At 42.1% G+C, this 27,920-nt stretch overlaps 1 protein-coding gene across 3 annotated transcripts in view; it reads right to left on the reverse strand.

Annotated features, from left to right (window-relative positions):
- LOC121579060 (protein lin-7 homolog A) overlaps nt 1-27,920 on the reverse strand; it is a 44,827-nt gene that overhangs the window by 6,313 nt on the left and 10,594 nt on the right. Inside the window, exons 2-6 of one of the 3 annotated variants that reach the window (XM_045210386.1) lie at nt 25,333-25,452; nt 19,014-19,085; nt 15,994-16,203; nt 12,819-13,030; nt 859-2,817 (exon numbers count right to left, since the gene is read on the reverse strand). In XM_045210386.1, coding sequence (XP_045066321.1) covers nt 2,790-2,817; nt 12,819-13,030; nt 15,994-16,203; nt 19,014-19,085; nt 25,333-25,452 — 642 coding nt within the window. In that variant the 3' untranslated portion in view covers nt 859-2,789. Of the gene's footprint in view, nt 1-858; nt 2,818-12,814; nt 13,031-15,993; nt 16,204-19,013; nt 19,086-25,332; nt 25,453-27,920 lie in introns of those variants that run through there. The other 2 variants (XM_045210387.1, XM_045210388.1) reach the window with 2 other exon arrangements.

Consider the following 27,920-nt stretch of genomic DNA (forward strand, 5'->3'; position numbering starts at 1 on the left):
GTTCCCTTTGACAAACACAATAGTAGGCCTATACACATTATGTTCTATATATATATATTTTTTTTAATGGTATTTTACCCCCTTTTTCGATCTTGTCTCATCGCTGCAACTCCCCAATGGGCTCGGGAGAAGAAGGTCAAGTGACCCGCCTAATCGCGCTTCTTAACACCCACCCGCTTAACCCGGAAGCCAGCAGCACCAATGTGTTGGAGGAAACACCGTTCACCTGACGACCGAGGTCAGCCTACAGGCGCCCGGCCGCCACAAGGAGTCGCTAGAGCACGATGAGCCAAGTAAAGCCCCCCGGCCAAACCCTCCCCTAACCCAGACAACGCTTGGCCAATTGTGTGCTGCCCTATGGAACCCGGGTCTGTAGTGACGCCTCTAGCACTGCGATGCAGTGCCTTAGACCGCTGCGCCACTCGGGAGGCCACACACTATGTTCTATATAGTCAGTATAGCTGGTGCCAGCAAATCCACTGCCTCAGCTTGAGTTTACTTCCGCCGTTTTACAAGGACCGCTGAGCTCCGGCATTAGTTTCAGTGTCTGCTTTCTGTATTGACGTGCCATTGGCGATTGAGTTTATATTCAGATGCTTACGTTCTTATTATAATGTAAAAAGCGTCAACAACAGGCACTTCATCTCATTACCTGTCAGTGGAAGGCAGTGTCAGAACCAATGACCCCTCACTGATAGACCTTAATTGCTTTGGAAGAGTGCTACACTGCTGCCCTGTAACTCCTGTTCACAGCTCAAACAGACAGGGGTCAGGAGCTGGTTGTAGCCTGCTTCCCCTTACCCCACATTTCAGACAAGCACAATAGACACAGTAGAAGAAGAAGCACTTCGGGGTCAATGAGGTTGTCATTGTACACACGCACATATATTTATTTATACAAATATAATATGTATAACAATTGCATATCACCTGGTGTTGTCTTTTTTTCCCAGTACAATCAGGAAGTACAGTACATTCAGTCAGGAAGTACAGTACGTCGAATCAGGAAGTACAGTACATCGAATCAGGAAGTACAATACGTCCAGCCTAAAAAAATGCAAGTCGTCAATAAGAAAGAGAATAAGTAAATGTACAAAAGGGATCTGTCGAAGGCCAGATGAACTGCTCAAAGGTTGAGGGACAAAACACGTTCACAGCCCCGTCTGGTTGGACTATCAAGATGCACATTGCACACAGTATGGATGTGAAATGATCTTGCACTACTTCAATACCCACCACCCACAAAGGAACTAGGCCTATATAGAAAATACATACTAGAGTTTGCTACCAGGAAAACCATCCAACGTAATGTTTGTCTGACAGTGCTACAGATACAAGACTACTTTTGATCAGTGTCAATCATCAACTGGTTTTCTAATAGCGTTCAATGAATCCACAGTGCAACTTGTTATACTTAAATATGGTTACTTGTCATGAGAATACTACATCATACTATTGGTAGAGGGTTGAAAGAGAGAGTTTAAAACAGAGGTCCCTTATTGATAAGACGACTAGAACATTCCACAGTCTCATACTCACAATGATTGTCAAAATGTCAAGGTGACGACGCAGATCCAGGAGAATGAGTCCATTAACCATGCTATTCCGGTAAGAATGATACACTGGGCAATAGGTCTTATACAATTAAATATTTTAAATAATATTCTGCATGTTAACAAACACACACATACTTCCATGAAACATTACTTTATGCAAAACTCAGATTATAAACAATCAAATAGATTGATTTAAAAATAAAGACAATTGTACCATATGCTTAACCCCCCAGGTCACATATATATATATATATGTGTTTGATATTCTATTTGTCCTCAAATAAATTATATAGGAAATGTTAAAATTATATTCATATGTCGATTTTATTATATATGATTACTCTATATACTCTCTGTATACATTTCTTTGATGGGAGTAGATGACTAACAATCATTAAATAGCTGACTTGAGAGCTGAAAGTCAAATTATGATATTGCACGATAATTGTACTTGCCTATTCAACTGTATGAATAAAATTCTCTGTATATTAATGCATTCATCCACTTTATATACCCCTCTTAACAGCCATTCGATTTGAATGGCAGAAGCTGCCTTATGACACACAGTGCATAAGATACAGTTTACTTAGTATTACATTGTTAACTTTTGCATTTTTCCCATATACTCTATACTTCTAATCATTATGTTTATGTGAAATGTAAAACCAACTAAAGAGTGTTATTGCTAAATCTACAAGTTTCCATACAAAATATTTTCTCGCTGCAATATATAAGGTAAAAAATAGTTCACATTTATCCAAAGCAGGACAAGTTTGACACAAAAAAGCAATGTTCATTCACACACAGACACAAGCACCAACAGCAGAAACAATAGAACATCACTGTATAAAGCGATAGCAAAACGAAAGTCAGTAAACAAGTGAAATTAATTCAAAACAGATAACAGAAATAAATAAACTATCACAAATGACAAGAAGGAACATTGAGGATGGTCACAACTTTCAACTGTTAGAGGACCACTTAAAATGAACACAAACAAAATATAAGTCAAAAGGATGGGCTTCAGTGCTAGCCTCCAATCTCTCGTCACAAGCACCATTGTTTACATTTCAGAACACATATCTTTCAGTTTTGCTTCATTCTGTTGGTAGTACATCGAAGGGGGAGAGAGAGTCTTCACTGCTTAACAGTATCATATTCTCCTCTACCAGGTGGTTCCTTCGGGATCCTCCGCACATAGAGATGGACTTAGAACCTTCCTTTCAGTGTCCTTCAGTCCTTCTTCTTCTTTTGGAACAGCCTGTGAGGGATACATGTAAGAACAGCTGAGAGCAATGCTTGAAACCATTTGACAAGTCAGTACTTTGACAGGTCAGTAAAGTGGGATGCTAATGTCATATTCTGGTAGAATAAGTTACAAAACAGTGTAGTGTACTCTGCAGTGAATTGTGAAATGCCCATTGAACTGTGAAAAGCCAATTAAAAATGATTGTGAATTAACCTTTTACTGCAGTGGGCTAAATCAGGGTCACACAACCATCAGAGAATAGCGTATTGAATGGCGTATTGAATAGACAGTGGTACAAACCACCTCAAGATAAAAACATAATATTCAAAATCAGTAAATTAGACTAAATATTAGCATTTCATATATTCGCAGTTAATAAAATTCAAATCTGGATAATAACACAAAACAAATCATAAGGCTAGAGAAATATATCAACAAATATTATAACAACACGCAACACCCAAACATGGCGGAAGATAAACGAGGAGAATCAATCTCCAAGATAAAACGCGACTCGTCGACTGATACAGATGATATATGCTTTTCACCACTGGGTCTGGTAAGTGTGGAAAGCGACCTGTTGAAGTCGATAAATGACAAACTGGGAATACTAGAATTGGTCAGTAAGGACGTAAAAGAGTTGAAAGCGAGTCTTGAAATGAGTGACGAAAAAGCTGCGATAATGGAGAAAGAAACCAAAAAATTAAAAGTGACAGTCACTAAGATGGAAACGGACGTTAGGGAACTTAAAAAGGAGAACAACCTTCTGAGAGAAGCCTTACTAGACATCCAAACTAGATCGATGAGAGAAAATCTAGTACTTACGGGTATTCAGGAAAAGGAGGGAGAAATAACCGAGAATATTATGAAGGATTTCCTTCATACAGCGCTTCAAATCCCACTCGAGGCTGTCGATAAAATCCAACTCGAACAAAGAGGACAGAGATATGAGCGCCCAATCGTTGCCAAATTTGCTTTTTTTTAAGGATAAAGCAATGGTTAAAAGCTTAGGTAAAAGACTTGCTAGCATGAAAATAGGCATGAATGATCAGTTCCCGAGGGAGATTGCAGAAAGGCGCAAAGTTCTGTACCCAATCTTCAAGGAAAATAGATTAAAACGGAAACATGTTGCACTTGTTGTCGATAAACTTTATATTGACAACCAAATGTTCAGAGACACAAAGACTACTCCATGGCTATTCTGAAAGTTCTAATAGAGGAGTCGAATAATGGAACACCCAATACTAGCCATGATAGGGATTGTAATATTAAAAGAACATTTATAGTATGTATAGTATTTTATAAAAGGATAAGATGATATAACAAGAAAAGATAACAAGCAGAATAATACATCTTCAAATACAACTAATTAGAACATTGCATTTTTGGCAGGCAATTGTTGTTTTGGCGGACGGTTGTTGTGGCTGGTCCTGTGTTCTCCCTGGCGTCCTTTCCCCCTTGCCGCAGGTGTGGGATGCGTGCGTTTGCGCGCTCGGCCCATTTCCTCCGCAATCAGCCATGTGGTGTGCGTTTTTGTGTTTGGAAAAGTGCGGCGTTAAGTGAGTGAGAGGAGAAATGGTTTCATATCCCAGAGCCAACGGGTGTCTATGAGCAGGGGTTGTGAGGAGAGCTTTCAATTTTGTGTAGATGAGGGATATACATTTTTAAATATAGTATACTATCTAATCTATTTTTTTATTGTCCTATCATGATGGAACGATCCCCAACCCTATATCCTGGACACCCACCTGAGCGACCCATACACCAAAGAGAAGTTCCCATCTGTTTTATGGACCTGCTGTGAGTATGGAGCCTAAACAGAGAAATAAATGCGGTCAGAGGCCTACTTGAGCAGCACCGCACCCTCAAGATTCTGAGCCTGCCTGGCAGGGTTGGTCCTACAAAGCCAGAGCCCCCGATGGGGGAGCATAATATACAAGGAAATTCTCAAAGCTGCTAATGAGAACCTTGACGACCTTGTACCTAGCCGGTGGGGATTCCGGTGGGGTACCCCCACCCAGGTAGTGGCAGTGCTGGCAACACTGGCTGCAGTAACCCATGGGGAGGGGGTCACACTCGGACAATCAGAGAGGGGGCTTACTATTGTGGCCCAAGTGGCACAAAATAATCAAAAGGTATGACTGCATGGAGATGCTTGGGAAAATGGTTACCAAATGGGACCAGAGTGTTTGTGTCTCAGGTGAAGAGGGTGGATCTGATCTCCATCACCTAGGACTTGACACAGATTAAATAGATTAATCAAATCTCACATTGTTGTCCACTTTTGCTCAATCTAGTATGCTTTCTCAAACGTCTGTAACTGTATGTGCATTCGTAAATCAGGTCCTTTCTTGAGTTGGGCTCTGGGATGTATCAGCCATTGAGCATCGGATCTTATGGTTGGTTGTGGGGAAGGGGAGGGGTTTAGTGTGTGAGCATGTATGCGTGTATGCGTGTATGTGTGTGTGTGAGTTTGTGTCCAGCATCCGTTGCGGGTGGGAGGGTTGGATCGCAGTGGTTGTTTGCTGAAATGGTAGTTGCTTGTTAAAAATGTAATGTAATACAATGGCAATTCGGGTTATAGGTTAAAATCCTACACATGAACTGCCGAAATTATTATGCATAGTAAATGATAATGATGGAAAATAAGATATGCAAGATATTTGAATAGATATTTTTTAAATGGCTATATAAATATATCGAGGTGAGAGCATTGGAAATGCTTTTGGTGGTTGACCTGCTTCTGTTTTGTGGGTGGCACTATGTGCTGTTTTCGAAGGATGGGTCCTGGCCCCAAGGGGGCATAGGGATCCGGGGGGACGGGGGTGGTATGCTGATCACTGGGATGACGGCCCAACTTGGGACGGGGTGGGGTTTAAGCGGGGGAATTAGTGGAGAACAATTGGAGGGTTATTTAGTAACAATGCAAATATCATGGTATAGCTATATTGGCACTCAATCACTATGGCCTTTATTATTGGTACATTTACAAACATATATAATGACAAATAGATTTGAAATATACTTCTCCCATGGGCTAAGAAACTCAAAAGGGGTGATGATATTAATTAACAGTAATTTCGATCTGAATGTGCAAATTGTCCAAACAGATACGCAAGGTAGATGGATTATTTTAAATATGTTATTGGACCATAAACAGATATGGCTCATTAACCTTTACGGACCAAATAATGATGATCCACACTTCTTTGAAAATATATATAATAAATTATAGACCCTGCAAGCAACTCAAGACTCTCTTATTATGGTGGGAGATTATAATACCATTTTAAATAGCTCAATGGACCGTAAAGGAAATCACACTACGAACAATCACCCTCATGCTCTTAAGGAATTCGTGAATGTCATGGATACATTAGAACTAGTAGATATATGGAGGCTTAAATATCCTGATCTAGTGAGATATACATGGCAGAGACTCAGTCAAGCTAGTCGTCTTGATTTCTTTCTTATGTCATTCTCGTTGGCACCAAAAGTTTAAAAAGTGTTGATAGGGGACAGAATGCGCTCGGACCATCATATAATTGGCATATACATTACTCTTACTGAATTTCCACGTGGGCGAGGATATTGGAAATTTAATCAAAGCCTATTGGATGATAACTTGTTCATAACTAGGCCAGAGGAATTTATAACTGACTTTTTCCGACATAACATAGGTACAGCAAATCCGCTTATTGTATGGGACACCTTTAAATGTGCCTTTAGAAGCCATGCAATTCAGTACTCATCTCGAAAACAAAAGCAATTTAGGTCAAAAGAGTCCATACTAACAAAGGAAATAGAAGGTCTAACAGAACAGATAGATTGCAATAAAAACTAACATAGAGACCCAGAATAAATTAGAGGAAAAACAAAAAGAAATGGAGAAACTTATTCAAGAAAGATCAAGTGTAATATATTATAAAAATAAAGCAAACTGGATGGAATATGGTGAAAAATGCACCAAATTCTTTTTTTATCTTCAATATAGGAATGCTACCAAAATAATTTACTGAAACTGGTTACAAATGATGGAGACACCCATGATTCACCAAATTATATTTTGAAGGAGGAAACAAAGTACTTTAAGCATATGTTTTCATTTCAGTCGCCTCCATCCTCCAGCAAATTGTAGAGATTTTTTTTCTATTGATAATGTAAAATTAACAGCCTTACAGAAAACTTGAAATTACAGAGGAGCAACTTCTGGACGCAATTAAAGACTTTAAGTCCGGGAAAACTCCAGAGTTGGATGGCATACCAGTCGAGGTATACCAAACCTTTCTTGATATACTCAAAGGACCGTTATTAGCATGTTTTAACCACTCCGACAGTGTGGGAAGAAAGTATTTGATCCCCTGCTGATTTTGTACGTTTGCCCACTGACAAATAAATGATCAGTCTATAATTTTAATGGTAGGTTTATTTGAACAGTGAGAGACAGAATAACAACAAAAAAATCCAGAAAAACGCATGTCAAAAATTATTTTGATTTGCATTTTAATGAGGGAAATAAGTATTTGACCCCCTCTCAATCAGAAAGATTTCTGGCTCCCAGGTGTTTTTTATACAGGTAACGAGCTGAGATTAGGAGCACACTTTTAAAGGGAGTGCTCCTAAGCTCAGCTTGTTACCTGTATAAAAGACACCTGTCCACAGAAGCAATCAATCAATAAGATTCCAAACTCTCCACCATGGCCAAGACCAAAGAGCTCTCCAAGGATGTCAGGGACAAGATTGTAGACCTACACAAGGCTGGAATGGGCTACAAGACCATCGCCAAGCAGCTTGGTGAGAAGGTGACAACAGTTTGTGCGATTATTCGCAAATGGAAGAAACACAAAATAACTGTCAATCTCCCTCGGCCTGGGGCTCCATGCAAGATCTCACCTCGTGGAGTTGCAATGATAATGAGAACGGTGAGGAATCAGCCCAGAACTACACGGGAGGATCTTGTCAATGATCTCAAGGCAGCTGGGACCATAGTCACCAAGAAAACAATTGGTAACACACTACGCCGTGAAGGACTGAAATCCTGCAGCGCCCGCAAGGTCCCCCTGCTCAAGAAAGCACATACAGTGGGGAGAACAAGTATTTGATACACTGCCAATTTTGCAGGTTTTCCTACTTACAAAGCATGTAGAGGTCTGTAATTTTATCATAGGTACACTTCAACTGTGAGAGACGGAATCTAAAACAAAAATCCAGAAAATCACATTGTATGATTTTTAAGTAATTCATTTGCATTTTATTGCATGACATAAGTATTTGATACATCAGAAAAGCAGAACTTAATATTTGGCACAGAAACCATTGTTTGCAATTACAGAGATCATACATTTCCTGTAGGTTTTGACCAGGTTTGCACACACTGCAGCAGGGATTTTGGCCCACTCCTCCATACAGACCTTCTCCAGATCCTTCAGGTTTCGGGGCTGTCGCTGGGCAATACAGACTTTCAGCTCCCTCCAAAGATTTTCTATTGGGTTCAGGTCTGGAGACTGGCTAGGCCACTCCAGGACCTTGAGATGCTTCTTACGGAGCCACTCCTTATTTGCCCTGCCTGTGTGTTTCGGGTCGTTGTCATGCTGGAAGACCCAGCCACAACCCATCTTCAATGCTCTTACTGAGGGAAGGAGGTTGTTGGCCAAGATCTCGTGATACATGGCCCCATCCATCCTCCCCTCAATACGGTGCAGTCGTCCTGTCCCCTTTGCAGAAAAGCATCCCCAAAGAATGATGTTTCCACCTCCATGCTTCACGGTTGGGATGGTGTTCTTGGGGTTGTTCTCATCCATCTTCTTCCTCCAAACACGGCAAGTGGAGTTTAGACCAAAAAGCTCGATTTTTGTCTCATCAGACCACATGACCTTCTCCCATTCCTCCTCTGGATCATCCAGATGGTCATTGGCAAACTTCAGACGGGCCTGGACATGCGCTGGCTTGAGCAGGGGGACCTTGCGTGCGCTGCAGGATTTTAATCCATGACGGCGTAGTGTGTTACTAATGGTTTTCTTTGAGACTGTGGTCCCAGCTCTCTTCAGGTCATTGACCAGGTCCTGCCGTGTAGTTCTGGGCTGATCCCTCACCTTCCTCATGATCATTGATGCCCCACAAGGTGAGTTCTTGCATGGAGCCCCAGACCGAGGGTGATTGACCGTCATCTTGAACTTCTTCAATTTTCTAATAATTGCGCCAACAGTTGTTGCCTTCTCACCAAGCTGCTTGCCTATTGTCCTGTAGCCCATCCCAGCCTTGTGCAGGTCTACAATTTTATCCCTGATGTCCCTTACACAGCTCTCTGGTCTTGGCCATTGTGGAGAGGTTGGAGTCTGTTTGATTGAGTGTGTGGACAGGTGTCTTTTATACAGGTAACGAGTTCAAACAAGTGCAGTTAATACAGGTAATGAGTAGAGAACAGGAGGGCTTCTTAAAGAAAAACGAACAGGTCTGTGAGAGCCGGAATTCTTACTGGTTGGTAGGTGATCAAATACTTATGTCATGCAATAAAATGCCAATGAATTACTTAAAAAGCATACAATGTGATTTTCTGGATTTCCGTCTCTCACAGTTGAAGTGTACCTATGATAAAAATTACAGACCTCTACATGCTTTGTAAGTAGGAAAACCTGCAAAATCGGCAGTGTATCAAATACTTGTTCTCCCCACTGTATACAGGCCCGTCTGAAGTTTGCCAATGAAAATCTGAATGATTCAGAGGAGAACTGGATGAAAGTGTTGTGGTCAGATGAGACCAAAATGGAGCTCTTTGGCATCAACTCAACTCGCCGTGTTTGGAGGAGGAGGAATGCTGCCTATGACCCCAAGAACACCATCACCACCGTCAAACATGGAGGTGGAAACATTATGCTTTGGGGGTGTTTTTCTGCTAAGGGGACAGGACAACTTCACCGCATGAAAGGGACGATGGACGGGACCATGTACCGTCAAATCTTGGGTGAGAACCTCCTTCCCTCAGCCATGGCATTGAAAATGGGTCGTGGATGGGTATTCCAGCATGACAAAACACACGGCCAAGGCAACAAAGGAGTGGCTCAAGAAGAAGCACATTAGAAAAAATCTGTGGAGGGTGCTGAAGGTTCGAGTTGCCAAACGTCAGCCTCGAAACCTTAATGACTTGGAGAAGATCTGCAAAGAGGAGTGGGACAAAATCCCGCCTGAGATGTGTGCAAACCTGGTAGCCAACTACAAGAAATGTCTGGTTTTGCCACCAAGTACTAAGTCATGTTTTTCAGAGGGGTCAAATACTTATTTACCTCATTAAAATGCAAATCAATTTATAACATTTTTGACATGCGTTTTTCTAGATTGTTTTGTTGTTATTCTGTCTCTCACTGTTCAAATAAACCTACCATTAAAATTATAGACTGATCATGTCTTTGACAGTGGGCAAACTTATAAAATCAGCAGGGGATCAAATACTTAATTCCCTCACTGTATGTAAATGGTAGATTATCAGACACTCAAGAAGAAGGTCTGATATCATTATTACTGAAACAGGATACAAGTGGATAATATAAAGATCCAGTCCATTAAAAAAATTGGAGGCCCCTTACACTTCAGTGTTGTGATGCAAGAATCTTAGCAAAATGTATAGCGCGTAGAATTAAAAAGGGATTGTCAGACATTATTCATTCAAATCAGACAGGTTTTTTACATGGGCGATACATTGGAGATAATATAAGGCAAGTACTGGAAACAATTGAACACTATGAAAAATCTGGGAAACCAGGCCTGCTATTCATAGCAGACTTCGAAAAGGCATTTGATAAAGACTGGGGTTTATATATAAATGCCTAGAGCATTTACATTTTTGGACAATCTCTTATAAACTGGGTTAAAATCATGTATAGTGACCCTAGTTGTAAAATAGTAGATAACAGCTATTTCTCCAAAAGTTTTAAACTGTCAAGAGGAGTGAAACAAGGTTGTCCACTATCGGTACGTATGTATATGCGTATATGTATGTGTGTGTGTGTGTGTGTGTGTGTGTGTGTATATATATATATATATATATATATATATATATATATATATATATATATGCGAGAAAAAAAAGCATATGGGGGATTGGAAGTGATGCAGACAATTACATTGATGGAACCTAAAATCTATCTGCAATATTAAAGCTGATCTACCCCCTAAAAATTAAAATAAAAAATTAAAATAAAAAATCAGGGTCACACAGAGTTTTTCTTGGTAGTCAAACAAATCTACTTTGAAACAAAAGTATACACCTCACACACATGGTTATGGAAAAAGAAGACACCTGTACCATGTCAGATATAGAGTTGAAATGTATTACATTTAGAGTTTGCATCCCAATATTACACTTTATATACACCACAGAAGACTGAAATATAACAAAACCGTTTCACATAGAAACACCGGATTTTCGGTCAGGTTTTAGAAATTATGTTTATTAATTATGAAATTATGAAAAATATGAATAACATTCCACCCATGAGGCCACTAGGTCATTTGACTGCAGGAAAGGGCTACATGTCTGTGGCTTTCCCACTACTACTGAGAACAGAGATATAGCAGAGCCTATTGTGTCCTCGGCATTGGTCAGCCTGGCCAGGTATGCGAGAGAGAGACAGAATGGCCTGGCAGCTTGTCAGAGAGGAAGGCTACATGACGCACAGATTCCATGCAATCCCATGGTGCTTGCTACCTAGCAGCCTGTCCGCCGCTCATGTCACTTGCTTGGCCACCGGCCTCTTGGCCACTGTGGCAAAGCCCTGTAGTCAGCATGCCAGGGTTGATAAAACATGATCCATGCTCAGTCCCCTCTCCATGCCTCTACTGCACAAGTCTACAAGCTCTCACATACCTCCCCGAGCTAAACGAGGGCTACACGAGGAGAGTTAGTATCAAACAATCAGTGCCACTGAGGATCCCTTAGCCTGTGGCTGGTGTTAAGTCCTTTGAGATGTGCCCCCTGGAGGTATGTCAAGAGTACACTTTAAAGAGTGCTCAGCTGAATTATCCACAGCATGGAGTTATAGCTTCATCTGAGGCCCAGACAGGCTTAGTATTACCACTACCTATTTTCATAGTTGTCTATGAAACTCCAGCAATCTAAGCAATGACAGGGGTATATTTGTATACTATTAGTCTGCCTCAACTGATACAGTCAAGTAAAGTTTGCTCCGTGGTATATGTTATAAAACATGTAGCATCCCATGAGCTTGAGCTCTTATTTGCTCAGTCATATCTAAAATAATTCACAAGCCACGCAGCTGAATTACACCCTGAAATAGATTAACACCCTGAAATAGATTAAGCGCTCATATGTTTAAGCAAGCATATGTTCAATGAAAAATTGAAATGCTTGATGTAATCCTCTGTAACTTTTACCCAAAGGACAAGGCCTGGTATCATTGTGTAGTAGGAGCCTCTCTGGCAGGAGCCTATCTGGCACTCTCTCTGGGTATTTAAAGGCTGTTGCTCTTTCAAAGGTGCAAAGTGTATCTACAGACACTGTCAGCCTCCTTAAGTACACCCTATTCCCCAAAAACCTTTGAGGTGCTAAAGAGTCCCGTTTGGCTCAGTTGGTAGAGCATGGCGCTTGCAATGCCATGGTTGTGGGTTCGATTCTCACGGGGGACAAGTATGAAAATGTATGCACTCAAGTCGCTCTGGATAAGTACGTCTGCTTAATGACTGAAATGTAAATGTTAAATCCCTGTCAGATCCTTAAAACAGTATAGATCTAAGGGTAATCATAGTTCGGTGAATAAATATATGGCCAGTTTAGTGGACCGGTCCGCTTACTGTACCAGCCGTTATCTTCATCCATGTGGTCCAAATACTTCTCCTCGGTGGCCCCCTAGCCTGGTTCCAGATCTGTTTGTGATGTCTTGCCAACTCCTACAGTCTTTTTTGGTGTGACAATGCCAATAGGAGTTGGCAAGACAGTACAAATAGATCTGGCACCAGGCTACGGTCCCCGGCCCTTTAAAGCAATGAAAAGCCTCACCTACGACATATGGTTCTGCTGGGTGGTGAGGTTCTGCTGCTGCTGAGCCTGCATGAGGAGCTGCTGCTGCTGGCGGCGGCGGGCCGTGCGGAGCTTCTCGAAGCGCGCCTCCATCTCCTCCAGGACCTTGGGCGTGTAACGCACCACCAGCTTTACACTGTCCTTGGCTGCCTTCAGAAGCTCCACCGCCTTCTCGTGGTGCTCCCCCTCCACACTCTGGGGAAATACAGCGAAAGAGAATGAGAGAAGAGACTCAGCACATTTCAGCCCTACCTGTTTAGCTAAAAAATACATTTAAGAAATGTGGTGGCAATGTTTTAGTGTTGTAGTCAGCGGCGACCCGTCATTCAGGAATTAAAAGTTAAAGGAGCAGGATAGGCTACAACGACCAAGAGCCAACAGGTAGGCAGGCTGCTACTTATTAATATTCTGAATGGAGCAGTGGCGACCCGCCATTCAGGAATTATTTACACTGTTTTGCGTGTTATTTTGGCATTAATACGTGCCACATATCAGTTTGCATCATTGAGTTAATAAAGCATTGTCTCTTTTTTGCTTTCTTGAGTAAGGAAGCTCCAAAATGCAGGTGTTTCAGCCTAACTCAGTGCTTTCTGCAGTGGTGGGGCAGCCAGCAGAAAATACGGAGCGAAGGGGTTGGTAATGTTCTCTAGTTGCGCCGTGATTGGCTCAGTGTTCTGTCACTCATGGGGACACTACATCACCGCAAAATCTACAGGGAGAGCTCATAATTCAAGCCCCTTGGGTGCTGCCATAGAGTTACATTAGAAGTGCCCATCCAAGAATGCTCAAGGTCATTGGCCACAGATAAAATGACGTCAAATCACGTTATATTTACCGTAGCTTTGATTGGACTGAACATGTCAACATCATACTTTCAAAATCTTAGCTAGCAAGCTAGCAGTCATCATCATGAATCAAGTCAACAATCTACTGACAAATCCTTTTCAACCCTTGTCATGTGAAGAGAAATTATGAAGAGAAATTATAGATCAAACGTATAGGTGCTCATCGGCCATTGGACATAAACATTACACAACAAGTTGGAAATCGCAAATTCAACAATGAGTGGTTTGGACGGAATCAGTAGCTAACTACAAGCATTGCAAAGCAATCACTAGCCTGCTATTCAGTGGAGTGGGTGTGTGGTCCAAGTCTGGGTTAAGGGTCTCTTTTCCAAGCTTAAAAGGATAAACATTCAACATTGGCCATGCTGTCAATCCAGCATGACTTCTGCCGCGTTCAAAACAACTGCAAACTCGGAACTGGGAAATCGCAGACTTCAGTGAGTTCAAGACAACTGGGAAAATACGTTTTGAATGGTCATCCAACTCGGAATTCCAAGTCGGGAACTCTGGCCTATTTCTAGAGCTCCGACCTGAAGATCACTGACGTCATGATTCAACCTTGTTTTTTTCTGAGTTCCCAGTTGTCTTGAAAGCACCATAAATCCAGAGAATGCCAGACTTTGATGACATAATTTGCCAATGAAGGACTGCCACGACTCCTTCCTGTTCAAGTGAGCACAGCACAACAAGGTGAGTCCAAAAATGTCTTGTATACTGCTGCATAAATTATGTAATATGCCAGGGAGATATGTATACTCTAGCTAAGAAAGTAATACTAAGTGTATGTTGTGTAGTAATCTGCCCATGTGTCTCACCCTAATAATTTGGTCCCTTTTCCCTTCATAACTTAGCCTACTGTTCTGACTTGGTGGTGCACATTTAGCCTATAGCCTGTTTTAGAGAAATGTCATCATCGAATATTGTAAGAGCTTTCATTGTCTGCTTATATGCCCCCTTTATTTATCCTACGGTTCGGACTTGGTGTACTGGGAGAATACTGTAAGAACGGCCCATGTTCTGAATTCTGTCGCTGTACATTTAAAAAGTGCTGAACAAATAGTTATATTGACTATGTCCGTCCTAGCTCGCTCATTAATGTCTTAATCGAAATTAAGGATTGCCTCTTATGCGCTCGTCGTCCCCTTATGCCATAGTTTGTACATCTCAATTGTCAGTAGAAACCACATTTGTTTAATCAAGTCAGCCATATCAGCTATGTTTTTTTTAAAGGCAGTAAATGAGGCTGAATGAACTGTTTCGCTGCCAGACAAGGCTCCGCTAATAGCCAGGTGTAGCAGTGGTAAGGTGTTGGGACTGTTGTTGGGACTCTGCTGTTGGGACAGCTTTATGTAGGCCCGAACAGTTTGTGGGCACCGTTTGTCACCGTTATAGTGCAATTAATGTATTGTTTAGTGTTGTGTTGTGTAGTGGCTTTGCTTGCATGCATAAACAAGTTCTTTGTTTTTGCCCCACAAAGATTTAAAATTGCCACTGGTTATAGCGATACGGTCTCTAAAGTCTGCCTCAGTTCCTTAATTGGCATGGACAGAGAATCAAATAAACTTTGCGAAGACTTTCATGTAAGCAACAACTACACAGTTACGCAGCAGAAGCTTCAGTTTCTAAATGGTTACAACCAATTAGGTTTGACCTGGAAGTCAAAGGTATTTCTACCTAGTTCAACATGTTTGGTATAATTAGTACTTCCTCCTCAAGCCCACAGTAATATATAACTTCACATTACAATTCTGAATTCCACGGAAATCAAATGAATCCTTTATGAAGCTTCTAGAAGCACACGTTTGTCTAGTGTTTATCTGAAGAAGGAACTTAAGTCCGAACACATCCTGACATTACCATGGAAATTGGTTTTCATTTGGTTGCGTAAATTGACAGTTATGGAATATGATTCAGCAAGGAAATCACTTTATTATTATTACAGCGCTCACTATATATTTTTTTAGGCTTCAGAAAACCAATCACTCTGTTTGAACCACTCCATATTGTGACAGTTTGACTCAAGGTTTAGACAGAATGCTTCCCTGCTCGGATGTGGGTTGTCAGGAAAAATGTCAAGCGTGACAAGAGAAAATTAATTACTTGAAATATTTTTCCACAAAAATGTTATTGGCTAAAATGATGGGACCCAAACAACAACAGCATACAACTGGGATTGGGACTCGTAATATAGAAGATGCAAATTCACAGAATATCATTAATAGGGTACAGAGTTTTTTCTGGTCGGGTCACGTGGTCAGGAAAAACTGACCATGTGACCAGACCTAGCGGTAATCGTAAATAATCTATACATACCACGCCATTGACAGACAGGAGCTGGTCCCCTCGCTTCAGGCCCCCGTGCCTCTCAGCCAAGCCCCCTGGGATGATGCGGGAGATGTAGATGGGAGAGTTCTGCTCCTTGCCGCCCATCACGTTGAAGCCCAGCCCCTCCTCCGTCTTGGGCAGCTCCACCACCCGGGGGTGAGAGTGACCCTCGCTGGCCGCAAAGGCTGCAACTGTGGCCTGCAGAGAGAGACAGGAGAGAGGATAAAGATCAGACCATTATTGGTGTTTTCAGCACTAACTCCATGCCCTATTCCACCCTATTCTGTCAACCACACAAATAGATTAGATAATGACGATACTAAGTGCATGGACTGAGATTGGATTTCCCAACAGCCAAATAAACTTTCCCATCCCCAAGAGCAAAGGAGAAACAAAGTGTACAGACTTAAATTCACTCTTTAAGTGGGGCTTTCTGACTTCTCTCTCTAAACGGGGCTTAGAGACATTCAGTAGGGCTGAGAATAATAAAGTGGTGATGTATTGTATAGCCATGTGAGACGTTTTCTGGCTCTGTAAGAACATGGATTAGCACATATCTGTTGCAGCTGGAGAAGAAGAAGCGAGATAACTTTCACCCCAACTAACTAAATCTCTGTGAGCCTGCTTCACTAAATTCCACTGCCTTGGGATGGCTTTCAAGTTCTAGACGAATATTTTCTCGCCTTGTCGTCTGAAACAAAGTGTGCGGGAGCTTGTTAGCTCAGCCTGGAAAAGGAACAGCAGATGTTCGGAGAGACAAAGGCGCCGCAGGTGCCGGTCTGTCAAGTCTGCCTCATTATTATTATTAAGCAATGCTTTCTCAGGAAACTGCAGGGGAAAAAGGCCTCGGTTTCAAAGCTTGGCGGATGTGGATCCAAAAGTTTTCCCCAGCAGGCAAAAGCCCAAAGCTTTGAGATCCTCCACTCTTCCGGAATCACTTTCTGCCCCCCCCCTCCCCTCTCTTTCGATCTCACCTATCCGTCTCTCTCCCCCACTGTGAGGTAAAGAGGCACTGTGCTCAGTATGCCACCACCACCTCTCTGGCTCACGGCACATCCACCTTCACAAGTTTATCTCCCTTCCTGGGAGGAAGAAACATGGCTGCCTCCTCAAAATGCAAAAAGCGTCTGGGGCGAACCAAACTAAAATTACAGCTTACTGGGAAATTGCCCATGTAATGTCACAGTACCGAATGGAAATTACTTAATTTCTACAAACATTTGATCATCAGCAGCCATCAGTTCAGCTCAGTCTTTACTCTGGAGCACCATAGCCTACGTGGTCTCCCATTTCTGGAAGATAAAATATTAAAACCTCAGGCCAGGAATTACAGTCTGGAATTGATTCAATTAACTGGGTAATAAACTTAATCAAGTGCTCATGTTCTCAGGTGGAACACATTTTAATTGGTAAACGCTCACCAGCAACAGTGCAGCAAAGGCATCTAAAATAACATCTACCCCGTTTCTCCTCAAGATTGCTGGTGTATCAAGGGATCCCTGCTTTTCAATAGGACTATAGCACTTTTTTTAGGCTTCCAATTTCCTACTTATTAAAGTGATTCATGTGAAGTGCTGCCCTTCAGGAGTTTGGTCAGCAATGTACTTGAGATGTACTTGGAGACAAGGCTGATGAAACGAGCACTGGCTCAGCTAAACGGAAACTCTCAGGAGGGCGGCACTTTCAAAAGCAGCGCACCATCTCATTTCGATGTCATCGATTGAAATCGCTCCCATGGGCGCGGAAGCCAGCGAACTGAGTTTGTGCTATGTTAATTGCTGCTCCGCTGGTGGCTGTATTTAATATGCTTTTGAAAACATTGGTGATGCACAAGGACAAAGCTGAAAGGCACTTCATGCTGTTGTCATTGCTTTCTTGTGTAAACAGTGTCATATGGACAATCTGTATAAAAGATGCCGATTGCCTTGCTTTAACACTGTGAAGTACAAGCCCCAAGGCCTCTTTTATGAATTGTAAAGTCGTTTGATTAGACCTGTCTACATTCTCTCTTTCAAAACAGCCGTTGAATAAGCTTTGAAAATAAAATGGTTTGTTTATGAATATGTCCTTTATAATGTTGAATCGGGACCTTGAATATTCCACAAATGATGGATATTTGAAGGGAAATGAAAAGGACACGCTGCTGTAACAGCATACCATCAACCTCAAAAACATTTGATCTGAGCAGGCTAGAAAGAGTATTTGGATATTCTATCAACATCAGATACACTGGTGTCCTTCAATAGGCCTAAGCTATGTCCTTGCATACCTTTCATCCAAGGTGGAAATTCACAACACAATCCACAGTCTGATTAAAGTTGTAAAAAAGGTTACCCCGTTTACTACTCCTTTAGAAAGGGACTGAACCATAGTCGAGGTTATAGCAATACTCTGCATTGCAAACTGTTTTGCAGAGAATTTGCGATTGAAGAGATGACAAAAAAGAGCCCTTTGGAATTGTATTCCACACCGGGCCTAGTTATGTATTCATCCTGCTTGCCCAGTGTTGTCGATCTATCTGTGTCCTACTCCTCTTTGTGCCCAGAAGACGGGGGCAGCAGTCTCTGGAAGGAGCAGCCAATTGTATCAGTCAGTCTGCACACCTCCCTATGTTGCCCCATCTCTTCTTCACTCCCTCTCTGATGTATTGGTAACACTGGGAGAGAGGACTGAGATGCACTCCTCTCTCTCTCATCTCACCCTCCCTCTTGATTCCCTCTCTTCGTGTCCCCCTTTCGCTGTTAGATGTCTGCTTTCTTAATTCTCCTCCACAAAATAAGCTCTCCTCCGAAGGAATATGAATGAGTGGTAGCGGAGGGACTCATTGGTAGAACCTCTCAAGTGTTTACATCCAAGGTCTGCTAATGAGTAATTCATTGTACACCAAACCTGCTCAAGTCTTTGATCATCTGAAGGAGACATGATGGTTATTTATGTATGGCATTGTGTTCAGCCTCAAATTTGGTCAATACAGCTAAGCCAGTCTGAGATTGGAGTATGTTGCTCACCTTCGCTGTAGCCCGTGCCTGGTACTCCGGACAGCCATTGACTGTGATTGTTTCATGCATGTACTGGTACACCTGAAAGAGAGAGAAAAATGGACAAACCATGAGTGTATTTTCTCAGTACTTTTGAATTTGCTGCTACATTTCTCCAAGTCTCTTGTATGTTCAATCCATGTCATAGCCTACCAACTACCAAGTCTGGTAGTCTAAGAGTTTTGATTTCTATTCAAACCTGTTTTTTTAGATTGTTTATTTTGCAAATACCTTCGTAGATTATGTAGATATTCATTGGATTTCTTCATCCACCTAAAACCACCTTTCACTGTTAATAAACTGGACACAATTTTGCACCTGATTCTGCTACCTCCTGCTACTTACTGCCCTTAAGGCTGCTCAAACATCTGGTCCCTATGACAGTAAGCATACGCAAACAGTGGTGCATCGGTAAGCACAAAATACTCATACCACACTGTGATGTGGCGCTACTAGCCCTTGAAATTACCTCTCATGCAGGTAACACATGATACTGAGTAAATAAACTGAAGAGAGTGGAGTTTGGAACGGAGTAGAGAATGGAGTTTGGAACGGAGTAGAGAGTGGAGCTAAGATTCTTGGTACTGTAGGTGAATTTCCAATGAGGATTTCCCTCAGACTTTTGTGTTTCCAGCTCCACAGCCTGGCTCCTGGTACTCACTGGGCCATGGCCTCAGTGGACCTGCCCTGACTTGGGGCCAAGGCCACTGGGGCTTTTCGCCATCATTTATATACTGAACAAAAATATAATTCAACATGCAACAATTACAGTTCATGTAAGGAAATCAGTCAATTGAAATAAATTCATTAGGTCCTAATCTATGGATTTCTCAACTGGGCAGGGGCGCAGCCATGGGTGGGCCTAGGCCCACCCACTTGGGAGCCAGTGGGGTGAGTTTTTCCACACAAAAGGGCTTTATTACAGACAGAAATACTCCTCAGTTTCATCAGCTGTCCGGGTGGCTGGTCTCAGACGATCCTGCAGGTGAAGAAGCCAGATGTGGAGGTCCTGGGTTACACGTGGTCTGCGGTTGTGAGACCGGTTGGACGTATTGCGAAATTCTCTAAAATGACGTTGGAGGTGGATTATGGTAGAGAAATGAATATTACATTATTTGCCAACAGCTCTGGTGGATATTCCTGCAGTCAGCATGCCAATTGCACGCTCCCTCAAAACTTGAGACATCTGTGGCATTGTGTTATGTGACAAAACTGCAAATTTTAGAGTGGCCTTTTCTTGTCCCCAGCACAAGGTGCACCTGTGTAATGATCATGCTGTTTAATCAGCTTCTTCATATGCCACACCTGTCAGGTGGATGGATTATCTTGGCAAAGGAGAAATGCTCACTAACAGGGATGTAAACAAATGTGTGCACAACATTTGAGATAAATAAGCTTTTTGTGCATATGGAACATTTCTGGGATCTTTTATTTCAGCTCATGAAACACGGGACCAACACTTTACATATATGTTTGTTCAGTAATACATAACAATGGCTAACTGTGAACGATGTTGAACACCTTCTCACAAAGCAACTGTTTTGATTATGAAGAGGTTGCTGATTATGCTCTTTACAAATCCTCACTGTCAGCCCTAGCTATGGAAACACAATGTCCCTAGTATAACATAACGGTGCATATACACTAGTGTAACTCTGGTGTTACAGTCAAAAAGCAGTACTTTGTTTTTCAGCTTAGCAACTCTTTGATTTCCAGTATTGAACACCATGGCAGTATCTTGGGGCCTTATTCCAGGACACCTCTTCCACATTTACAGTGTGTTCTACCCTCCTCTGAAGAGGAGTCAGCATTATGAGCCAATGGAAAGCTTTCAGGTGTAAAATAGCTATTTTGAGTCGTTTCTATACAGAATATGACATACTGTATCAACACCATTTACAATAGCACCCCCAGTGTACAGTATGCCATTATTACACCTTCCTCTGGTGATCCAACAGAAACAACTAGAAACATTATGAATACTCTGATTAGTGTTGCATTGTTGAACATTACATGAGACATTGGCCTAAATCCCCATACGGGGTCATGTAGTTGTTGATGTGACTCATTTTAGCCCACATCCTTCTTGTTCTTTAGCCAAGACGCTATATACATTTTCATATAAAGATGCAACATCCATCCATCATTGTGAGCTTGGTTTAAATACACTTAAGATGTTTGGACTGTTGTGTATTTAAGGTCTCAGTGGACGCCTTGCAGCGAGCCAGGATAATTGTGTCTAGGAAACACATGAATAACAATAAAGGTCAAGCTATTTCAGTCTGTAATTTGCTTAACTATATGCACAAACATCCACTAGTTGAAGTGCATATTGGATTTACCACTAACTACTGCTGAATTATTCAACGAGCAAACCATATTAACTTGTAACGTCTCAAACCCTTCTTAAAGAACAACATTGACTTTGTTTTTTTTCTTGTGCAGTGAATTTAAAACTTTTTCGTTGTATTGTTTTTCTCTGGAATGGACACTTACAGGAATGTTAGTCATCAGCTCACACCTCGGTATGTCTCTACTCTCTACAAAGGAGTGCAACTGTTTTCTTGGCTCAACCATCATTCAATATTTCTGTATGATGAGCTGGAACAAAACAAAGGCCCTTGCTCCTTTACGACTTCAAAGTGCTTCATCTGTGCTTCAACAATAAAACAAGTGGTTTGGTGTAGCCTACGTATATCCCGAACATCCTCCGTCTGACTGATGAAAAACAAAGTCTGTTTGTTGATATGAAAATAAAAGAATAACCTCAAGCTCACAATTCACACCAACAAAATAAAGAAATTGTATTTTGTTCTCAGCAAGCAGTTCACTTACAAAAATAAGATATTGGAGCTTTTTAGACTGACCTTAATGAACCCAGTTAATGAATGAACTTAACCTTCTGTTCCGATAATTCAGTGGGGGAAAATAATCTCCAATAACATAAAGAAAACAGTCGCAACATGGAACAAATTGCTGTGTTCTTTTTGCCGTCAGTTGATGTTGTGAAGCTCCAGCGAACATACAGTGAGAGAGTGAGAGAGAGAAAGAGAGAGCGAGAGAGAGAGAGAGAGAGAGAGAGAGACAGATGGAGAGAGAGGAGAGAGTGAGAGAGATTTGAAAGACTCCTGAAGACATCAGTTCTACCCCACTCCCCCTCCTGTTGCTATGCATCCATCTTTACCTCCGTCCTCTACTTTCCTCATGTCCCTCCTGAATATACTCTCCCTCTCTCTCTTCCCTCTCTCTTCTAACTCTCCGGTTCACTGGGCGTTCACCGCGGCAGGCTTTCATTAACCCAGATCTATTTCACCTCTGTAGAAGGCTCATTGTGCTTGACGGGCTGGGGGCTACCAGTCTACCGTCAGCCTTACGAGGACGCCACAATGCCTGATCGTGGAGAGAGCTGCCCGAAGGGTGCCTGGCATGACGCGTGTAACCATGGCTCCCCGAACAGTCTCCCTCTCTCTACTGAGTCAGGGAGCAGAGAGCAAAATGGGGGAAGAGATGAGACGGAGAGAGAGAGAGAAAGAGCGGTTGAAGAGCTCTCCTTCTCCTCTCTCTAGCTGACAGAGTTTAAATGGGTCATTCGGTAGAAGCGACACAGTATTTAACAACTGTTCATTCACAGACCTCCCTCGCTCTGTCTGCATGACACAAAAAGAGAATATTAAAATGCACAGAGATAATTCAATGAAGTGGCTTTCATCCTTCAGCAGTAAATGCAGTAAGAGGCAAAGGTCCGCCCTCAATGGAGCGGCACACAAATCCTTTCCTTTATATGAATTCAAAGTGAGACCCTTATTCATATGCACTATTCCTTTATCATCCGGCTACTACAACTCTATGATCACATAATTAATTCAGTTCATTGGAATAGACTATGCTTTTTCTTAGCAAGGAAAAATTACCTGCATTGTTTTGTGACTAATGAAAGTCATGATTCGATTTCATGTGTGGTTGAAATGTTTGCTTGGGCCTCTCGGATGATTCTCATCAGGACCAGTTCTTGATATGCATAACGCTTTAAGTCAAGCTAACAGAGAAGCTGTAAATCATCATAAAGTCCATCATTTCCAGCTGGTTAGTGCTCCCAGTCTTCCCTGGCGTCCTTCCCTTTCCATTTGCAAGGTCGATTGACTCTGACGACTCATTCAGGGACTTTCCCTGAGCTCCGAGCTGTCATTGATAGACATGGATGGGAAGAGCGACACTCCTCCTCAGTCCATCTCTCTGTCATTGGGTGTCTTTCAGCTTAGCAGGCATTTCCGTCCCCCATCATTTTCCCCTATCAACAGTTAGCCAGCTAACCCCCTCACCCATAGCTAGGCTGATTCATGTGGCTGTAAATTCTATTGACACTGTGAAGAAGGTTTTCAACCGGATCACCTTTGTGACTTCTACAGTAGAGACATGATCAAGCTACACTGGTCTGTGGGATTCTGTTCATCAGACCATGAAATGAGCTTCCGCAGCAGATATGAGAGGAGGGGAACAAATCGAATCGCTCAGTTATAATACCTGGTGGCCCCAGCTCAATGCAGTATAGGTCATCTGCATTAATGAAATTACATGCAGGTGAATCCCAATACAGCGCAACAATAGAGGGCTCTGAAGCAACCTTTAACCTTCCTGTAATAGCTCTCTCAACTACAAAGACTTCACATCTGCAGACATGCAATACAGAACAGGGGTCAGAAGAGGTCAAATGTGATTACGATACGATTAGATCACCAATGTAGCTCAAAGAGGCTCAACAGTCTAGTCCTGCTATGTTAGGGTTTTAAGAGCGAGCTGCAGGAAAGTGTTTTACGATTCTCGTCACTATCCATAGTCTGGGGAAAAAGGGTGACATTTTAAAATTAGCATGTTCTAGAAAAGTGTGCACAGGGGTTGTGACCGAATGCTGGATTGTAAATACATGCGACATGGCACGCATGGCAAGGTATTGCTCAATTCACATAAATGCCATGTTCTCTGGTCTTCCATAGAGACATGGGAGTATTTATGGTCTTGGGAGGCTGTTAATCTAATAACCACTAACGTGAACGCCACAGTGGAGTACCCAGCTGTTGAATGTTGCAGCGTAACGGCATGTGCTGATAATGATCTCTGTAATAACAGTAAACATTATCATGGCCATAACCACTCATCTTCACTCTCTAGCCCCTCTAGCAGTCAGACCTCTACGAGAAAGAGCCATTCTGCACCGTGGCAAAGTGTCAGCTCACACAAGGACGTAATTGACTGGAAACCACGGCCGGTCAGCATCGGCAACCAATCCAAGCTGATCCTCTCTAGTTTCCCTGGTGACTGGATGTGTTGTTGGTGGTTGAAGTGTTTCTCTCGCTCTTTCCCTCTCAATGGCCAGCTGTTGTAAGCTAGTCTGTAGGGTGCTGCGTCGCTGCTACTCCTGGCAGAGACATGAAGCCTCCCCACCACCAGGCAGCACCAAGCTCCAGTGTCTCTGCCTGACTCCCAGGCCAGCCTTCTCTCATCCTGCTGCTCAATGAAAGGGCCAGTCCTCTCTGACATTTCCTCTAGTAGATGACATTTCCTACTAGATGACCTCAGTCTGAGTATTGATGGCCCTCTTACTCTTCAGTCTGTGTGTCTGAGTTGACATAACAAACTAACTGGAGCCTACCCACATGTACATATTACCTCAATTACCTCGACTAACTTGTGCCCCCGCACATTGACTCTGTACCGGTACCCCGTGTATATAGCCTCCCTACTGTTATTTTATTTTACTTTTATATTTTTATTTTTTACTTTACACTTTTTTCTTAAAACTGCATTGTTGGTTAAGGGCTTGTAAGTAAGAATTTCACTGTAAGGTCTACACCTGTTGTATTCAGCGCATGTGGAAAATCAAATTTGATTTGTGGTCCTCTGTAGCTCAGCTGGTAGAGCACGGCGCTTGTAACGCCAAGGTAGTGGGTTCGATCCCCGGGACCACCCATACACAAAAATGTATGCACGCATGACTGTAAGTTGCTTTGGATAAAAGCGTCTGCTAAATGGCATATTCATATTCATTTGATTTGATTTGTGGTCTGTCTGAAAGAACAGCCCTAGAAGTCTACATTGTTGTGTACAACACCATTCCTATTCTATTATTTCTAACTTTCTTTACAACTACACCCTTTAAGACATTAGATTTGACTAGGATAGCCACATTTATTCATTACAGGAACCATCAGTGACCTGTGGTTAATTTCCCTGTGTTGGCAGGGGCAAAAGGACCCTGAGGCAGTGGGGCCATGGGACCGGGGACTCGACTCACCTCTCTAATGGCTGTGCAGAACTCACTCTGCAACACCATCTTCAGGGACTGCAGCTTGTGACCCGGGGACGTCCCCGGACTCCTGTAGCTTCTCCAGCAGCTCGATCGCCCTGGCCACATCTGACAGAGAGAGAGAAAGAGAGACAGAGAGGAGAGAGAGGAAGAGGTAGAGAGAGGTGGAGAAAGTCAGAGAGAGAGAGAGAGAGAGAGAGAGAGAGAGAGAGAGAGAGAGAGAGAGAGAGAGAGAGGACAAGAAGGAAAAAAATGAATTACATTAATATTGAATTACATTAACAGCAGAGCCTTGAGAAAGACACCGGTGCGAATCGATATAGAGGATAACGGAAAAAAAACTCATTCAAGGCCAAGGGGAACAACAAAGAGAGAGAAAGCAATCCCAGTGTCGTTTGCATTAGGCCTGCTCCATGCATGAGAAAATGGGGGGCGGACTTCGAGGGACGGAATCGTTCTGTTCAAAGCGAGCGATTTCTGGCAGGAGCGGGTACCGTGGGCATTAGATCCTTTTAAAACAAACCCATGACGCCCTAAGTTAAAGGCTTTGACTCCTGTGTCTAGTAAGCTCTCCACCCCTAATTATCATCCCTGAATAAATCCAGGGAGTAAGGCAGATTACTTTCACACTCTTAGCGACAAACAGGAAACATTTAAAAATGACAGTACATGCTGGAAGGGGAGAGGAGGGATTTGGTGCTTAGCCTAATCATTGAGTCAGTTGTTTTAGAAGAACCAAAATAAAAAGCAGTTGGTCGATAATGTGCATCTGTCAACCCTTTATCCCTTGAGCATGTGCAAAGAGCAAACTATACAGTTTGCAATCAGCGAGTTGCTCGAAAATGATCAAACCACTTGTAATCAAATACTGATGTTTTATTTTTAATACCTAGCTTGATGTCGACACAGTGACACTTGGAAGAAATAGCAAGATTATGTTTTTGGAGTTGATAATATAGCTTAGATGTGCAAAAGGAAACATTTCAAATCGTTAAGTGAGGAGATGTCTACTTTATTAATCCAAGAAATATCAAACTACATCGGAATAGCAAGTGTATACAGAGGCTAAGCGTAAGGATTGTAAACAATCATCTGAAACACTATTACCCTGGTGTTGAACTAGCGCCACGTTCTGGACGACACCATCAGAGCGAGGTAAACACTCAACAATGTTTATAAACATCACGCCAAACCCAGGGAGGCTGGACTGAGACGGAAGACAATCTAGTGTAACCCAGTGAGGCAGAGAGGAGACAAAAAGCTATTACTGTTTACAGACCTAGGGCGAACTAGGTAGGAGGGAGAACTGCATACATAGAACCTGTAGTCGTTTAGCAGGTTTTTTTCTGTGCCAGTGTTAGGCAGTCAAACAGACATACAAGGGCACAACATTTACTGTTAGTACACAAGTATAAAATGGACAAAGAACATGATACCCAGAATACCACAGTGGATTACATTGAACCAGAAGAAATTGTGGGCTCGATTTCCATCAGGATTGGTTACTGCAAGCCAAGAAGTGTTGTCAGGGAGATCTTTACAGGGCATTAATCACCCTAACTCCACGACTCCACTCAGCATCTTCTGTAATGGCCAAGTGTTGTATAGCAGAGATAATATCACACAGAACGTTCTATAGGATGTAAAATGTATATATATACATGTGATTATATATATATATATATATATATATATATGTGATTTTCTGGATTTTTGTTTTAGATTCCGTCTCTCACAGTTGAAGTGTACCTATGATAAAAATTACAGACCTCTACATGCTTTGTAAGTAGGAAAACCTGCAAAATCGGCAGTGTATCAAATACTTGTTCTCCCCACTGTATGTCCCGTGTAGCTCAGTCGGTAGAGCATGGCGCTTGCAACGCCAGGGTTGTGGGTTCGATTCCCATGGGGGACTAGTATGAAAATGTATGTAAGTCGCTCTGGATAAGAGCGTCTGCTAAATGACGTAAATATATACATTACCAGTCAAAGGTTTGGACACACCTACTCATACAAGGGTTTTTCTTTATTTTCTACATTGTAGAATAATAGTGAAGACATCAAAACTATGAAATAACACATATGGAATCATGTAGTAACCAAAAAAGTGTTAAACAAATCAAATTATATTTTATATTTGAGATTCTTCAAATAGCCACCCTTTGCCTTGATGACATCTTTGCACACTCTTGACATTCTCTCAACCAGCTTCATGAAGTAGTCACCTGGAATGCATTTCAATTAACAGGTGTGCCTTCTTAAAAGTTAATTTGTGGAATTTCTTTCCTTCTTAATGCGTTTGAGCCAATCAGTTGTGTTGTGACAAGGTAGGGGGGGGTATACAGAAGATAGCCCTATTTGGTAAAATACCAAGTCCATATTATGACAAGAACAGCTCAAATAAGCAAAGAGAAACAACAGTCCATCATTACTTTAAGACATGATGGTCAGTCAATACAGAACATTTCAAGAACTTTGAAAGTTTCTTCAAGAGCAGTTGCAAAAACCATCAAGCGCTATGATGAAACTGACTCTCATGAGGACCGCGACAGGAATGGAAGACCCATAATTAACTC

The sequence above is a fragment of the Coregonus clupeaformis genome, chromosome 34 (assembly GCF_020615455.1).
Source record: "Coregonus clupeaformis isolate EN_2021a chromosome 34, ASM2061545v1, whole genome shotgun sequence".
In the NCBI taxonomy this organism is placed as follows: Eukaryota; Metazoa; Chordata; class Actinopteri; order Salmoniformes; family Salmonidae; genus Coregonus; species Coregonus clupeaformis.